Source organism: Emydura macquarii, unplaced genomic scaffold (genome assembly GCF_026122565.2).
Source record: "Emydura macquarii macquarii isolate MOO-44397 ecotype Brisbane River unplaced genomic scaffold, CSIRO-AGI_Emac_v2 contig_1263, whole genome shotgun sequence".
Classification (NCBI taxonomy): domain Eukaryota; kingdom Metazoa; phylum Chordata; order Testudines; family Chelidae; genus Emydura; species Emydura macquarii.
The window spans coordinates 7,738,678-7,757,243 of record NW_027131400.1 but is presented as its reverse complement, the minus strand read 5'-3'; the positions used below and the strand labels follow the sequence as shown (position 1 = coordinate 7,757,243).

At 42.6% G+C, this 18,566-nt stretch overlaps 1 protein-coding gene across 1 annotated transcript in view; it reads left to right on the top strand.

Moving 5' to 3' along the window:
• HECW1 (HECT, C2 and WW domain containing E3 ubiquitin protein ligase 1) overlaps positions 1-18,566 on the top strand; it is a 350,139-nt gene that overhangs the window by 223,887 nt on the left and 107,686 nt on the right. The window contains exon 8 of the mRNA XM_067550377.1: positions 17,553-17,695. Within this exon, the coding sequence (XP_067406478.1) occupies positions 17,553-17,695 (143 nt within the window). The remainder of the gene's footprint in view (positions 1-17,552; positions 17,696-18,566) is intronic.

The following is an 18,566-nucleotide window of genomic DNA, read 5'->3' as shown; positions in this document are numbered from 1 at the left end:
GTGCAGAAATCTGTGACTTCCCTCTAGCTTTTCTTCACTGACAAAGTACTGATATTGTTTTACTAAAATCAGAAGCAAAATCCATCTAGCCATTTTTGAATTACAGAATAAGGAAGGGGGGACTATTTCTTGTTTATTTGTTTTGTTTTGTTTTTGGAAAACCTTAAAGCTTTTCCAAATTGTTATCTCAGAAACTTCACTGTCTAGTCATTTCATATTCGCTTTATGCATTTATCCTGGAGAAGATGTGTAACTTACCCTTCTGATATGTCAGAAGCCCCACAAGCAATATGCTAACAAATATAATTTTCTGATGTATTCTACAAATACTGTCCACAAACTACCAAGCAGCTCATCCTCTGAAAAAGGTCAAGGCTTTAATCATTCCTTACCGAGGACTGTGGAGACCTGACATGAGCATATGCAGTGTTATTTCCTTGTTAAAAATGTGCTTAAAGTTAAGCGTTTGCAGGATCTGAGACATAATAAGTAGCTCAACTGCTTTTCACATAAGTAGGCTTGTTGACTGTTAGGTGCTTAAAGACCACCATGTGCATATGTGTTTGCAGGATCTGGACTGAAAGCCTCATGTCCATTGCATGAATGATCCAGAGTGCAGCAGGATCCTGAGGCAGAATAAAAGGTGGTGCAATTTTAACTCAGTGTCCCAAGCTTTTGGGCTTTTGATCTGCAGTGTTCTAGTGAGATTCTTTTTACCTCATTTACAACTTTGACGCTCCCTTGATGTAGATTTTGTTTAGATACAGTCCAAAGAGCTACGTGAAAGATGCTCAACATACAATTTCAAAAATGAAAGGAAGTTTTCACAGGTATAAATTACAGTATTTTGCTACATAAATGATGAAATTCCTGCAAAGAGCTGAGTTTGCTGGTGGAAATGGTGAAACTTTGCCTTCGTTCAAACTTATGAATATCACCGGAAGAAAATTGTTGGGTTTGCACAATTCTAATTGCTTTGAATGTTTATGTTTTCTAACTCCCTTGCTTGCATACATTCCCAGCAATCACTATGCAGGTCAATTTCCATAAATCACCAGGATATCAACAAGGAAAACAAGACTCAGCTCTTACATTTATTAGCAAGTATCTATAAATAGACTACTCAAGACAGATTCAATTCACAACAGACATTTTGGCCAAAGGCCTGTGTTGTTGGGTATTTTTAGTTCTATCCATTTTTACCTGTTTGTAAAAGGCCTTTGACTGAAATGTCCCTGCTGGGAACTGAATGTGATTTGAGTAGTCTATTTTTAGATACCTACTACAGGTCTAATCCTGAAGCTGCAGGAGTGACTGCAGAGCAGACTGATACTGCTTCACACCTTGAGGGGATAAGTATTCCTTCCTGCACACCCCTCACTCACTATAGGCCCCCTAGCTGGCAGTCAGGCTGCGAGCTGGAATATAGATTTTCACATTCACTCCAATATCAAATATTTACTGTTGTTTTCTTTGTTGATATGATTCAAAGAATGGAGATTGTTTAGCGAAGGGATCACTGGGAATACGTGCAGGCAGCAACCATAGACAATACAGACTCTGTGAGCATTTCAAGATACTCTGCTACATTTGTAAAAATGATTTAAATTGTGATTTGTAGAGTATGGGCGGGATCCTGAAAGCACTTGAACCCCAGACTCGGGTGCCTAAATCCTAGTTTTGGCTCCACTGTGATCCACAAAGCTCCCGATGAACCCGTTAGGTGCCTAAACTCATTGGGTGCCTACGTTTACAAGAGTCAAAGTTCCCTAGAGGCCTATGTTTCTGACTCTGGGCCTACACATTGCTCTCACTCTAGGTGTTCAGATGCCAGTCTCCTGCTGAAGCCATAGAGCAATTCACAAACCATGGAAAGGCAGCCTTTGGCCATTTAAGTCACATGCATGGCCAGATCTGGTACATGTGCTCAGAGGCTGCCTACTGAATCAGGTCCCATTCAAAATCCATCTTCTGGAGGTGCCACCTACCTTATAACTTATAGCCCAATGGTTAGAGCACTCACGGGGAATGTGGGAGACCTAAGTTCAATTCCCCCCTCTCTGCCAGAGGAGGAGAAGGGATTTGAACTGGGCTATGGGATATTCTGATATTCTGATGTGGGGTTCCCTCGGTCTCCTCTGTCGAAGCAGTTCCACTGTGGATAAATGGTGAAAGAGTGATTGGAGCAGGGGCCTGGACCCTGGGTCTGCCACCTCCCAAGTTGATTCTTTAAGCACGGGGCCACAGAGTCATTCTCAATATTGTTCTTTCTCGCCCTCGCCTCCAGTCCAATGAACATGTAAGTATTTTTACACAGTGGGACAGTCATTGGGCCAGAAAGAAAGAGAGAGAATGACGCTGTAGCCCCGTGGTTAGGGCACTGACCTAGGAGATGGGAAACCCAGAGGTCCGGTCCTGTGTTCCAACCACTCTTTCATTAGTTAGCCAGGGTGGAACAGCTTCAACAGAAGAGATTAAGGGAGCCAATTGTGAGACTATCCCATAGTTCTGTAATTAGAGCAGTCTCCTGAGAGGTGGGAGACCCCTGCTCAATACCTTGACAAAGAGGGGGTAATTGAATCTGGGTTTCCCATCTAGCTGGCGAGTGCTCTAACCACTGAGCTATAGGATATGCTCTGACCGCATTGTCTATAGCCTAACTCATTCCATCAAAAAGTGGCTTAGGTGCCCAAGCCGCCTAACTCCAGGCAGCAGGTTCCCATTTAGATTCATAGACTTTAAGGTCAGAAGGAACCATTATGATCATCTAGTCTGATCTCCTGAAAAACGCAGGCCACAGAACCTCAACCATCCATTCCTGTAAAAGACCCCTAAACTATGAGTGGGTTACTGAAGTCCTCAAATCATAGTTTAAAGGCTTCAAGGTACACAGAATCCACCAACAAGTGATCCATGCCCCATGCTGTGGATTGCTAAACTGCGTTAGATATCGATCTCTGAGAGGGGCTGGTGTGATGTTTTGGGTATCACCCAGACCAGTAGGGGGTTCTGTCACTGTCTGTCCTGTAACTTTGAAAGCCTTAATGCTATGCTGCTGTACCTCAGAGTCCTGACACCAGTCGCCAGCATACAAGCATAAAGGTCTCACCCTGGCTTCCACCAGCCTAGTTACTTCTTGCATGGTGACCCCAATAGCCTTTCCGGTCCCGAGTCTCTCCAAATCCATCTAGCCCGAGATCTTAGCTGCCAAGCACTCGGACTTTTCCTCTCTGCTTTGTCACCTCCAGAAGTGTGAAACCATCCCCCTGTAATCAGTTCACTTTGGCACATACACTCTGCACAATTTGCACACCAGAGACCTGCTTGGGTTAGCAATCAACAAAAAGTTTTATTTAATCAAAAAGTCACAGATTCAAAGATGTGGAAGAGCAAACACATACAAGTTACACAGAAAATAAACATAAAGATACAACTTCAGGCTTTACACTTATATATTAGATAAATTCCTTTTTCTACTACCTGTTGCCTCTGAACAGGTTTCCTATTATGCCCCCTAGTCCTAAGGGGAGGAGGGATCCAGCATTCAAGGACAGCCCCCGGTCTTCTAGACATTTCCTCAGCTCTGGATAAAAACCAAATAGGCACTGATTCCATGGGTCTCCAGGGCTCAAGAACCAATGGGGAAAAATAGGGGCTGTTTAGCACCCAGTGGGGCTGACCGCCACAGATCAGCTGAATTGATTCACGTGCCACCAAACAGCCAATTTGCGTCCCACTGAACATTTTATGGGTTGTACAATGCTAGGTGCTTGCAGCTAGTCTTGTCCGGTTGGGGAGGCAGCTCCTCCCGGCCTGACTGCTTCACTGCCCTGCTGTGAGGTGGATCTGAGTGTTGCAGCACAATCATGATCACAGCCTCTACATAGCCACAGATACATAAACTCCAGCAAACCACAGTCTGTATCCATGGCTCATAATGGTTATCAAGTTCAGAACATTACAAGCTTTCATAAAAGACCTTACTTGACGTATTTTTATACACAATACCATTGTAAACAACCAATTGATTCAATAGTTGTTTTTTTTTTGGTTCAGACCCCCTGTTCTCCCTTGATGGCGTCTGGACCCTGATTCTCATACATATCCCTTTTGAGTTTGAAGCTAGAGTTTTGGCCACTGGCCACGATGTAAGCTTCACCTCTGTCCCCTCTTTTCTGGACGGGGCATTGGCTACCGCGTACTCCAATACCTGAATATGTTTAATTTCCATATCATATTCCTGCACAGCTATCATAGCACTCTGGAGTTGGTTCCTTTCATTCTGTGCAGCCATACTAGTGTAGAGTGATTTCTTAACAACCTGAATCGCCTATTGAACAGATAGGTGTGAGCTGGTTTACAGCCCACACAAAAGCATAGCACTCCTTTTCTATTACAGAGTAATTTTGTTCAGACTCTCAGGAAGACAATTTTTTGCTCAGAAATGCAATGGGGATGTTTCTTGTTTTCCTCTCTGGCAGTGCTTAAGTTTTGCTGAGCCCCAGCAATTCTAGGCTTGGCAGTTCATAGCCCTGGCACCTCTGAGCTTACTGCATCAGTTATGAATGTAAAAAAATTGCTTGAGCCCCAGAACCTCTTGCATTACAAATTAATCACTGCTCCCTGATCTGCATCAGTGTGGCTCCGAGACCTGTGTTGGAGGTAGCAGTGCACAATTCAAACATTTTCTTAAAATCGGGGCTGGTCAAAATGAGTGTCATTGACAAACTTTGTTTCACTATATCCAAACCCTTTTGACAGGCATATGACCAAACCACTTTTCTGGTTTTGTTTTCTGGTGTAGGCTTGTGATTTGGCACAACAATGTCATGAAACCACCCACAAATTTTCAATAATAGTTAGCCAAGCCTATACAAGAGTGATCCTGTTTCTTAGCTTTTGGGATAGGCCAATTAACAATAGCTTCCACTTTCAGGGAATCTGGGTGAACTTGGGCTTCGCCCATCCAATGACCCAGATAAGGGATCTTTGATGCCCCCACCATATACTTTGACACCTTGTCTGTGAAGCCTGCCTCCCAGGGGCTGATTGTCACAGTGGGGCTTTAGCACACTCCCCTCCTATCGGCATCTCCCAATGGCTAGCTCAGGCAACTCCTCCCCTAGCAGGCTTTTGTGGATCACTTTCTTAGATGCCTGTCTCTCCCCATTCATTGTATAGGGATCTGAGGAGCCTAACTTGGCTTTGTGGATCGTTGTGTTGTTCCTGTGGTTTTCTAGGCACCTAAAATTTAGGCTTCATGACGCTCAGCATTGCAATGCCTAAATCCTTTTGTGGATCGCACTTGACATGCTTCAGTTAGCCTCTTCTGTCATCTATGGACTTGATCCAGAGTCCATTGAAATCAGTGGGAGTTTTTCCATTGACTTAAATGGACTTTGGACCAGGCCCTATGTTTTCTAACTCCCTTAATGAGGTTGTATTGTGAAATACTTATGGTTATTTAATCAGCTCAGAAATAGCCAGAAGCAGAAGAGGGTTCAGCACCCAAATCGTGTGATTCTATGAAATCTGCATGGATCTTGGAGGATCAGCCAGAGTTATAGAGCAACTATGCCGCCATAAGGGTTAAGGGGGCCCCGACCTTCTCTGGATTACAGATGGGGAACTGAGGCATAGAGAGGGTCAATGACTTGTCCAAGGTCACACAGGAAGTCTGTGGTGGAGCAGGGAATTGTACCAGCTATTTAGGGGCCCCACCTGAAGTCAAAGAGTTGAAGTTGATAGGAGGACACCTGTGGTCTAAATTGGGGCTCAAGGTGGCACAAGGGCTCAGATTTGAGCTCACAAATAACTTTGCAGCTGCCAATAGTTCCTGCAAAATCAGAAACTGGTCCACAGCCTCACTGAAAATATGCCATGGGCCAAAAGGGCGAAGGACCAAAGCAATGTAGCCAAGCCCAAGTGTAAGAAAATCACAATTTTGGCTCCAAGAAATCACAAAATTGGCTTAAAAATCAGATGTTTTTAAATAGTATATTTTTGGGATTTTTATTTGCCTTCTGGTGGTTGCACTTTTAGGGTTCATGTTTTCACACTTTTCTCTGCAACCATGAAGGACAGAAACTTACTTTTTTGTTTATATGAAAGCTGAGATTCTCATGTAACCACCTGACTCCAGAAGCTGAGGCATTAAGAAAAACACCTAAGATTGCTCCACTCAGAATGAAGACTCAGAGTTAGTAACACTGAAGATGGCAAATAAGTTATTCTCACAATGAATCCTTTCAAGGTTAGAGCTGAGGTTAAGAGTGGAGCAGTTTGTGTATGCAGGAGTAATATTAACCTGCATCTTCTTGCATAAAGAGTCCATTTTTATTTCACGTTATGTTCACATAGCTGCCTTATCTCAGCACTCTTGGAATGAATTATTCCTTGCAACATCATTCAGTGTGCAGTACCACAGAATTCACAATCAAGCTCTTTTTTATTCATAAATATGCAGCCTAAGCTGTCATCTTCGCTTCACAAAAAAGCAGACTCACTTCTCTTGTGTGACAATTTGCAAATACTAGACAAACAAAAAGGCATCATGTTTATTACAGCCAGTAGCAGTTACTAGCATTTTATATTGGCTGATAGGAATAGTCTTTTGAAGAAGACCACAAAACTCAGGCTCTTTTCTCCTGAATGAAGACTAAGAGCTGAATTTTGAGTAATGCAAAATCATCCCATCTTGGTGGTTGCAAGAAGATTTAACAGCTAAGATGAAGGGATCAGCTTTTGTAAGGCAGCAGTAGTTAAGAATGGAGGTTAGTTAAGATCTTGTAGTGTTGTGTTTCCTGAGCCAAATGCCAATCATGTCTTTAATTAAAAACCTTTTAGGGCCTACATTTTCAAAAGTGATTAGTGATTTCAGATGTTTCAGTTTTTCAGGACTGCACTTGATACACCTTACAGGGGCTGATTTTCAGAAGGAGGTGGCACTACACTTATTGAAAATCAGGCCTTGTTAAAGGGTGTCAATTTGTGTGCTCTAAAACTGAGCCACCCAAAATCACTAGCCACTTTTGCAAATCTTGGCCATTGAACATAATTGGATGAGAACAGCAGCAGCAACAAGGAAACAATAACAAAAATGAATTGTGTTAGCACAGTGAATGGGTCATTATTTACAAGCTACCTCCAACCTCACTTTTATTCTTGGGTTCATTCTTTTAACTCCAGCTGCAACTTTTAACTTCCTACTTGCAAATCTTTTGAACTCAGCCACAGAATGTTCCAGAACTCAAAGGTGCAATTACTCCTTACAGCCACTACAGTTCTTAAAGCATTGCATTCTTCAGGTAGAAGGAGAGTTTGGCATCTGTAGTTGGGAACTGGCAGGATGTACGTTGTTCTGGAGAGGGTACATGAAAAGTGCTTTGTTTGTATGAAGTGCAGCCTGATACATCTGACAGAAGAGAAGATCTGAAGTTTGGAAATGCATCTAGAAACAATGGTTGAGGTATGAAGCGGATTTCAGTAGATGATGGAGGGAAAGAGAGAGGAGGCTGAAGGGAAACCTCAAGACTTGCAGATACATGCTGGATGAGAGAACTGTGAGGGTAACTTGTGCTGGATGAGGAAAATAGCTAGTGGAAGCATGTGATTATGAGAACAAGACAGAGGAAAAGACCAGTTGGTGAAAAAGACATAGAAGCTTATGAACAGGTTCACTGAGGTGCAAAATGAAGGGGAGGAGCAGGCAGTAACAGAAAATAGGAGAGCAAGGAAGGAGAGAAGAGTGGTTAGTCCTACAAAAAGAGGAGAAGAATCAATGGAAGTAGCCAGAGCACAGAGCTCCAGGAGGACAGAGGATGACTTGCAGAAGATTGCAAGTGAGAACAGACGACAAGAACACTTGCAGCCAGAAAGAATAGAAGAGGGAAGGCCAAATAATTGCATCAACACCAAAAAGAGGCAGGTCTACATAACTGGATGCTTACTTCTAAAAAGAACAGACAGGCCTGTCACCAGAGCTGATCCAGAGAACAGAAGGGTGTGCTGTCTGCCGAGAGCTAAGATACAGGATGTGAATGTGAGACTTCAGAGGCTCCTAATGGGAGCAGGAAAGAATCCACTGATTGTCCTTCATGTGGAAAGAAATGATACTGTTAGATTCTCCTTGGAATCCATCAGGGAAGACTACACAAGACTGAGGAAGATAGTTAAACAAACTGAGGCTCCGGTAATCTTCCGTGGGATTCCACTTGTGACTAGAAAAGAAGAGGGAAGCAAAACAAGATTATGATGATCAACAGATGGCTCAGGCAACAGTGCTGTTAGGAGGACATTGAGATTTTCAACCCCTGGGAGGTATTCAGAGAGAGAGGACTGTTCTCATGGGATAAACTCCCCCTGAGTGGAGAGAGAAATAGATTTCTGGGATGGAGGTTGGCACAACTGATTAAAAGACCTTTAAAGTAGGGATTCAAGGGTGTTGGGAGATGCTCATGTAATTGCCACACATGTCTCTAATCTTGAGTGGCAGGAAAATCAAGTAAGTAAGGAAGGATACAGCAATGGAGAAAGGAACAACAGAGTGTAGGAGAATGAACAAGAGGAAAAACAATGCCAATACCATTGACACTAACAGTCAAGTAAGCAATACTGGCAGTAAAATGACTGTACCTAGTTGGGTAAGGGATCTGGGCAAAGCCAACCATAAACAATTAAGACATCTGTGCCAGTGCAAGAAGGCTGGGTAACAAAATGGAGGAATTAGAATTACTGGTGCAGGAAGTGCAACTAGATATTATAGAGATAACGGAAAGATGGTGGAATAATAGTCATGACTGGACTACAGATAATAAAGTTTATGTGCTGTTCAGGAAAGAAAGACATAAAAGTAAAGGTGATGGAATAGCACTGTGTATTAATCATGAAGAAGACTGTAATGAAATCAGAATTGATGGAATGGATAAAACAGAATCTGTCTGGGTCAAAAATCACTTCGGGGAAGAAAGGTAATGGAGGCCCCACTGGGATAATGTTTGGAGTCTGCTACAGACCCCCAGGATCCAATTTGGATATGGATAGAGAACTCTTTAATATTTAAATGAAATTAATACTGCTGGGAATTATATGATTATGGGGTACTTTAATTTCCCAGATATAAATTGGAGGACAAGTTCTACTAATAATGGTAGGGCCAAGATATTTCTGGATATGAGAGCTGACAGATTACTTCACCAAACAGTCACCAAACCAACAAGAGGTGATGCCATTTTGGATTTAGTATTGTTCAATAGCAAGAACTTGTGGCAATTGGGGGAGGTCCTGGATGATTAGAAAAAGGCAAATATAGTGTCCATCTTCAAAAAAGGGAAGAAGGAGGATCTAGGGAACTATAGAGCAGTCAGCCTCACTTCAGTCCCCAGAAAAATTATGAAGCAGATCCTCAAGGAATCCATTTTGAGGCCCTTGGAAAAGGGAAAAGTGATCAGGAACAGTCAACATGGATTCACCACGGCAAATCATGTCTGACCAATCTGATTGCCTTCTATGATGAGATGACTGATTCTGTGAATGTGGGGAAATCGGTGGACATGATATACCTTGACATTAGCAAAGCTTTTGATATGGTCTCCCACAGTATTCTTATCAGTAAGTTAAAGAAGTACGGGTTGGATGAATGGACTATAAGATAGATAGAAAGCTCAACGGGTAGTGATCAACAGCTCGATGTCTAGTTGGCAGCTGGTATCAAGCGGAGTGCCCCAGGGGTTGGTGCTAGGGCCAGTTTTGTTCAACATCTTCATTAATGATCTGGTGGATGGGATGGATTGTATCCTCTGCAAATTTGCAGATGACACTAAGCTGGGAGGAGTGGTAGATATGCTGGAGGGCAGGGATAGGATACAGAGTGACCTAGACAAATTAGAGGATTGGCCAAAAGAAATCTGATGAGGTTCAACAAGGACAAGTGCATAGACCTGCACTTAGGATGGAAGAATCCCATGCACTCTACAGACTGGGACCGACTGGCTAGGTAGCAGTTTGGCAGAAAAGGACCTGGAGGTTACAGTGGACAAGAAGCTGGATATGAGTCAGCAGTGTGCCCTTATTGCCAAGAAGCCTAATGGCATATTGGGCTGCATTAGTAGGAGCCTTGCCAGCAGATTGAGGGAAGTGATTATTCCCCTCTATTCAGCACTGATGAGGCCTCATTTGGAGTAAAGTGTCCAGTTTTGGGCCTCCCCACTACAGAAAGGATGTGGACAAATTGGAAAGAGTCCAGCGGAGGGCAACAAAAATGATTAGGGGGCTGAAGCCACATGACTTATGAGGAGAGGCTGAGGGAACTAGGCTTGTTTAGTCTGCAGAAGAGAAGAATGAGGCAGGATTTAATAGCAGCTTTTAACTACCTGAAAGGGAGTTCCAGGGAGAATGGAACTAAGCTGTTTTTAGTGATAGTAGATGGTAGAACTAGGAGCAACGGTCTCAAGTTGCAGTGGGGGAGGTCTGGGTTGGCTATTAGGAAAACCTTTTTCACTAGGAGGGTGGTGAAGCACTGGAATGGGTTACCTCGGGAGGTGGTGGAATCTCCATCCTTAGAGGTTTTTAAGGTGTGGCTTGACAAAGCCCTGCCTGAGATGATTTGGTTGGGGTTGGTCCTGCTTTGAGCAGGGGGTTGGACTAGATGACCTCCTGAGGTCCCTTCCAACCCTAATCTTTTATGATTCTATGACCTCATAGAAGAACTAGTTGTAGTGGACAACCTTTGTGTAAGTGAACATAAGTTAGTTCAGTTGAAACTAAATGGAAGGATAAACAAAAATAGGTCTGTAACTAGGGCCCTTGATTTCAAATGGACAAACTTTAAAAAATTAAGGGGATTAGTTAGGGAAGTGGACTGGACTGAACAATTCAAGGATCTGAATGTGGAGGAGTCTTGGAATTACTTTAAGTAAAAGTTGCAAAAGCTCTCTGAAGGTTGCATCCCAACCAAGGGGGAAAAAGTCACAGAGAAGGGCTACCTACCACACTGGATGAGCAAGCATCTCAAACAGGTGATTAAGAGAAAGCAGAAAGCCTATGAGGAATGGAAGAAGGGAGGGATCAGCAAGAAAAGCTACCTCTTGGAGGTCAGAAAATGTAGGGATAAAGTGAGAACTGGCAAAACCAAAGGAAATAAAAACAAATGGAAAAGTTTCTTTAGCCATATAAACTAAAAGAAAACAAGGAAAGAAGAGGGACAGTTAATCACAGAGGATGAGGTGGAGATTAAAAACAATCCAGGTAGGGCCCCACACCTAAAAATACTTTGCCTCAGTTTTTAGTAAGAGTAATGAGGAACTTTGGGACAGTGACAGGGTGGCTAATGGAAATGAGGATATGGAAGTAGAAATTACCACATCCGAGGTGGAAGCCAGACTCAAATAGCTTAATGGGATCAAATCAGGATGCTGGGATAATCTCCATCCAAGAATATTAAAAGAATTGGCACACAAAATTGCAAGCCCAATAGCAAGGATTTTTCATAAATCCATAAACCCTTTGACTGGAGAATCGCAAATATTGTACCTATATTTAATACAGGAAAAAAGTGGGAAACCACAGGCCTGTTAGTTTGACCTCAATTATATGCAAGGCCTTAGAATATATTATGAAAGACAGAGTAATTAAAGACATGGAGGTAAACGGTAATTGGGATAAACTACATGGTTTTACAAAAGGTAGATCATGCCACACCGACCTGATCTCTTTTTCCATGAAGTTAACCAATTTTCTAGACAAATGAAATGCAATAGATTTAATCTACCTGTATTTCAGTAAAAATTTGATACAGTTCTACATGGGAAATTATTAGTTAAATTGGAGAAGATGCAGATTAGTATGATGATTGAAAGGTATATAAAGAACAGGTTAAAGGGAAGACTACAACAGGTCATGTTGACAGGTGAACTGTCAGGCTGGAAGGAGGTTGCAAGTGGAGTTCTTCAAGGATCTGTCTTGGGACAAAAAGTGGGAGTATGCTGATAAAATTTGCACATGATACAAAATTGGGAAATATTGCTAGTAGGGAGGAGGACTGGACCAGTCCACACAAAAAATCCACTTCCTGGGCACTACAATACAAATAAAAGATGGTCACATTAATACCACCCTATATTGAAAACCAACTGACCACAATACATATCTTCATGCCTCCAGCTTCCACCCTGGACACATTACACAATATATTGTCTACAGCCAAGACTTAAGATACAACCGGATTTGATCCGATCCCTCAGACAGAGTCAAACACCTACAGGATCTTCATAAAACATTCTTAAATCTACAATACCTACCTGGAGAGGTGAAGAAACAAATTGACAGATGGATACCCAGAAGTCACCTACTACAGGACAGACCCAACAAAGAAAACAACAGAACACCATTGGCCCTCACCTACAGCCCCCAGCTAAATTCTCTCCGACACATGATTAAGGATCTACAACCTATCCTAGCAGATGATCCCTCACTCACTCAAGCTGTGGGAGGCAGACCTATCCTTGCTTACAGACAGCCCCACAACCTGAAGCAAATACTCACCAGCAACCATACACCATACAAGAAGATCACTAACCCGGGAACATACCCCTGCAACAAACCCCATTGCCAGCTCTGCCCACACATCAACTGTAGTGACACCATCACAGGTCCTAACCACGTCAGCCACACCATAAGGAGCTCATTCACCTGCACATCTACTAATGTAATATATGCCATCATGTGCCAGCAATGCTCCTCTGCCATGTACATTGGCCACACCGAACTGTCACTACACAAAAGAATAAATGGACACAAATCAAACATAAAAAATGGTAACATCCATAAACCAATCAGAGAGCACTTCAACCTCTGTAGCTGACACTCTGTAGCTGACTTGAAATTTGCCATACTTCTACAAAAAAACTTCAAAAACAGACTTCAAAGCGAAACTGCAGAGTTGGAACTCATCTGCAAACTTGACACAATCAAACTGGGTCTAAATAGGGACTTGGAATGGTTATCTCATTACAAGAAGTAATTGTCAATGTTCACACATTTTCACCTCCTAATCAATGGTTGTGAATAGGCCTCAACTCCTCTAACTGAATGGACTTTGCTCATACCTAACTTCCCCATTGTTGTTCCTTGCCCTTAGATGTATATATATATACCTCCAATCTGATTTCTATTCCTTACATCTGACAAAGTGGGTTACAGCCGACGAAAGCTTATGCCTACAGAAATTAAATTTCTTAGTCTTTAAAGTGCTACAGAACTATCGTTGTTTTTGCTGTATACAGACTAACATGGCTACCCCTCTGGAATTTTTTACCTTATGAAAGAAGACTTAAGGACCCTGGCTTATTTAGCCTAACAAAACAAAGGCTGAGGGGAGATATGATTGCTCTCTATAAGTACATGAGAGGGATAAACACCAGGGAGGGAGAAGAGTTATTTAAATTAAGGGCCAATGTTGGCACAAGAACAAATGGATATTACTGGATCACCAACAAGTTTAGGCTTGAAATTAGATGAAGGTTTCTAACCATCAGAGGAGTAAAATTTTGGAACAGCCTTCTATGGAGAATAGTGGGGGCAAAAATCTAACTTGTTTTAAGAGTGAGCTTGATACTTTCATGGAGGGGATGATGTGATGAGATTGCTTACAATGGCATGTGGCCCATCCACTACTGCTATTAGCAAATATCTTCAAAAGCCGGAGATGATAATCAAGATGGGAAGGTCTCTGAGTTACTACAGAGAATTATTTCCTAGGTGTCTGGTTGGTGGGTCTTGCTCACATGTTCAGTGTCTAATTGATTGCCATATTCGGGGGTCGGGAAGGAATTTTCCCCCAATCAGATTGGCGGAGACCCTGGGGATTTTTCAGCTTCCTCTGCAGCATGGAGCACAGGTCACTTGCAGGTTTAAACTAGAGTAAATGGCGGAGTCTTTAAATCATGATCTAAGGATTTCAGTCACTCAGCCAGTGGTTGTGGATCTATTACAGGAATGGGTGGGTGAGGTTCTGTGGCCTGTGATGTGCAGGAGGTCAGACGAGATGATCTTCTTGCCTTAAAGTCTACAAGTTTACGAGTCAGAAGAGGCCGTCAGTATGACAAATACAGTCATGTCAGGGATTATGACATGGTTGTCCCCTAACATGATCAAAATGTGGTTGGGACTTCACTGTATTTTAACTTTTTCTCAGACCTGTGCCTGTCCTTGCAAATAGAATTACATCCCTGTGTTGTTATCAACACACCCAATGCACAATGGCCCAGATCCTCAAAGATATTTAGCCTCCGAACCTTACCCAACACACAATTGCCTACCCTTGCACAGCTACTAATACATGTGCATGGGCAACGGTAACTTTTCTCCTTGAATAAGAATGGAACTATCAGGATCATTCCATTCCAAAGTTAATTCTGATTCACCTCAGATTTGCACCACATGGCAAAGGGTTAATGATGAGGGAATCATTTAAATCATTAAAGCAATTTGTACTTTCCATTTATGAATGATTGATCTTTATTTTGCATGTGTGCACATATGTTCTACTCCTTGGGGAGATTTTTTTGTACTAAAAGTGTCAACAACCTAATCATTTACAATTTTATTAAATCACAAATTGAGGCATTTACTCTAATGTCATTCATCTGCTGGTTAATTCTCCTGTTCTGCATTCCTTATGAGTGTCATGGAGAAGTCAGTTGCCTTGGAGCTATATCAAGCTGTTACAATAGCAATAATAATAACAAAGACATGATACAGTTTTCAATATGCATGGATATGTATGCTCTCTGCTTTGCAAAACTTACTCCCTTTTCTAATATGTTGCAGAAAATGTAAAGAAAGTGTGGACAAAAATGTGTTAGCACTTCTTTTAGTTTTATTTCTCTGCCTATTTGCAATTCTTGCCATACACACACTGCAGCTTTGCAGATCAAACATCCTGGCTACTTACTTGTGAGTCACTTCAAAGCCTCATTGTCAAAGATGTAGCTCCCTTTGACTTCATTAGGAGTTGTGGGTGCTCAGACACTGATTCAGCAAAGTACTTAAACCTGTGCTTAACTTCAAGCCTTAATAACCTGGCAAAATAAGCATTACTCCATTATAAAGAAATCTGGCTTGCCATTGACAGTGGAAGTGTTAGAAAATTATTTCAGGCACTTTAGGACTCATTTAATGCACCAATTTGATACTATTTGGATGGTGGCCTTTTAGGTGAAATCATGCAGCAGTCCCATATTCATTCAAAGCCATTTACGCATCTACATAAGGTTCTCTCCCTCTGTTTACAACTCACTAAAAGCAGTAAATCCACTTGGATCACAGGTGTGCAGTGGGGCAAGCCACCATCAACTCCCACACAGGTAGGGGACCTAGAGCTAAGCTGTACTGCCTTAGAAGTAAATTCCAATATCTGGGAAAGGGCAAGGCCAGTCCCACCAGGAGATGTACTCCTCCTAGGCAATGTCTGTTGCTAGGGCACAACAGAGCCTTGACTGTTTTTCAGCACTCTCCTTCACAGGGGCCAACGTTCCCTCCAATGCAACTGCCCTGATTGTCCTAGGGATGGAAACTGTGCATGCCACCTGGTGCTTTCCAGCTTGAAATTTACCCCTCACTCCTAAATTTGCATTTCTGTCCTGTCCAAATGCTTTTTGCAGTGCTATGAACACACATTAACATGATCGAAAAATATGTAGCTGAGCACCCTTCTCCTTGAGATCACTGGTTCAAATCTGGCCTAGGCTGGGTGTAACTGAAAAGAATTAATATCTGATGACTTTTGGGTGGCCATTGTAAAATGAGCTGATGGCATGACTCTGATTCCTAGTAGACAATGGTCCACGGCACAAAAGCACCACCAAAATTGGCACTGTCACTGCCGTTCCAGTCTTGGCAAAGAGGAGAAACATTGCAGTAGCATGAAAACAAATCTACCCTCTCTGCTCTGGTGTTGTCCTCCCAAATCAGAGCTGAGGCACAATGTGGGGGCAGAAGATGTAGCAGTTGTGTCACTGCCTGTTCTGTACCTGTCCTTTGGAAACGACAGACTCTAGGGTGGTGAATCCAGCACCTCAAATGGGGGTAACATGGAGGAGACAATGGGTTTGTGAGGAATTATTCCCCTCTATTCGGCATTGGTGAGGCCGCATTTAGAATATTGTGTCCAGTTTTGGGCCCCCCCACTACAAAAAGGATGTAGACAAGTTGGAGAGAGTCCAGCGGAGGGCAACAAAAATGATTAGGGGACTGGAGCACAGGACTTATGAGGAGAGGCTGAGGGAACTGGGCTTGTTTAGTCTGCAGAAGAGAAGAATGAGGGGGGGATTTGATAGCGGCCTTTAACAACCTGAAAGGGGGTTCCAGGGAGGATGGAGCTAGGCTGTTCTCGGTGGTGGCAGATGACAGAACAAGGAGCAACGGTCTCAAGTTGCAGGGCAGGAGGTCTAGGTTGGACATTAGGAAAAAGTTTTTCACTAGGAGGGTGGTGAAGCACTGAAATGGGTTACCTAGGGAGGTGGTGGAATCTCCATCCTTAGAGGTTTTTAAGCTGAGGCTTGACAAAGCCCTGGCTGGGATGATATAGCTGAGGTTAGTCCTGCTTTGAGCAGGGGGTTGGACTAGATGACCTCCTGAGGTCCCTTCCAACTCTAATATTCTATGATTCTATGATTCTAAACTACTACCAGGATCTTTCACACTTGCAAAAGTAGTGTTCTTGGACAATATTATGCTATTACTCTTCATCTAGATATTCACATTGTTGTCAGCAGAATTGTACTTGCAGCTTTCCCTCCCCTTCTCCCCCGGAAAATAAGGGCTTCACTGGGATTGAACTTGTGGAAAAAAGCAGGACTTGGCCCAATGTGTTTGGGTCCATTATAATTTTTAGGAGAGAGACTGTCACTGTACTATTTGTTTGTACAATGCTTACCACAGTGGAGCCCTAAGTAGGGCTGTTGAGCATTACTGTAGCATAAACAATGAATGTAATAATGTGCCTAATTAGAATCCACTACCTGCAAACTATAGAGGCCTGATCTTGCAACGTGTTGAGCATTTCCTGTGAGTTGCTCCTACTCAGCCCCTCTGACACAGGTTTTTACAGGTTTGGATCCTGGGCACGTTTTAACAGAGATCTTGTCTATAGAGTGATTTAGTGCAGGGTAAACTGTGGGGCAGGGGGAGAGACTCTACAGTGCACCAGCCTGCTTCACACTAAATGGGCCTTACGCAGTGCACTGAAAATTCTGCAGTGCACTGTGGTTCTCTCCCTTTTCAAACAGCAGAAGATCAAAGCCCACTGCAGAACTTTTTGCACAGGAGCGGCATGATCCACACGTACAGTTACTACATGTCAGGCTAGGGTGCTGTAAACTTACACTCTGGCTTGCCACACTCTATACATCACCACATGGACATGCCCCTAGCATTGGTTTTGTCCTGGTTCTATGAAGCTGCTTAATTGCTGAACCTTCCTGCTAGGTTAGTAAGCTTTAACTTGACATGCCAAAGACACTTACTTCATGTTCCATGTTCTCTTTTTATTATAGCAGTTCAGCTTTGTTTCCCTTCCCACGGATGTTCTGGAAATAGATGTTAAGGACAAGTTTGCGAAGAGCCGGCCAATCATTAAACGCTTCTTGGGGAAACTTTCCATGCCAGTGCAACGCCTGCTGGAGAGACATGCTATAGGGTATGTCTGTTGTCTGTGTGACTTTGTGTTACATAAGGATTACACTGCCACTATAATAAGGAAAGAGAACCATGGCTGAAACAGCATGATATAATCAAATAATCTTGTTAAAATGAAATTACTAACGTGACAGGGATGTGTCTGATTAATGATCTTGGTTTAAATTAGAATTTACTTCCTTGTTATAAACATGGGACCTTCCAGGAAAAGATCTTGCTGAGTGCAATGGTTTGTTTTCTGGTGAGCCCCAAACCTTGCTTTGTTTTGTCTCTATAAATGGTTCCTTGAAGCAAACAAACCGAGTGAAAGACATATAGACAAGTACAGAGACAACAAACACACAGTCCAAGGTTTACATGAATACTAGGATAATCTCATTTGTTGATTTTGTAAATATACGTAAAACTACCCTGGGTGCATATACAGCACCAGATAGAAATTAAAATGTGCTTCTCCAGAAGATATACAGATATTAATATTTAACACTCTTCATGCTCAGTGGTTTACAAACATTGACTAAACTTCGTTCGGGGCAGTGAGGAGATAGTTTTTCTAGTTTCACTATTATCTGAGGAGAAGATGGCTGTTTGTGGAACTTTTGAATTAAGTGTGTTTCAAGGAAGGACTTGAAGAAGGAAAGGGTGGAATCATTATGAATGCCAGGAATGTGCACCAGGAAACAGGAATGCATGGAAACAGGAGTGAGAGGAAGACATGAAGGGCAGTTAGCTGAATAGCTCAAGGGGCAAAGAAGAGAGCAGAAAAACCAAGAACAGAGAAGCAGCTAAGGGGAGTCAGGCTATACAGGACTTTGAAGGCAAAGCGAAAGAGCTGAATTTGATACAGAAGGCAGGGGAAGGAGATGCATTGA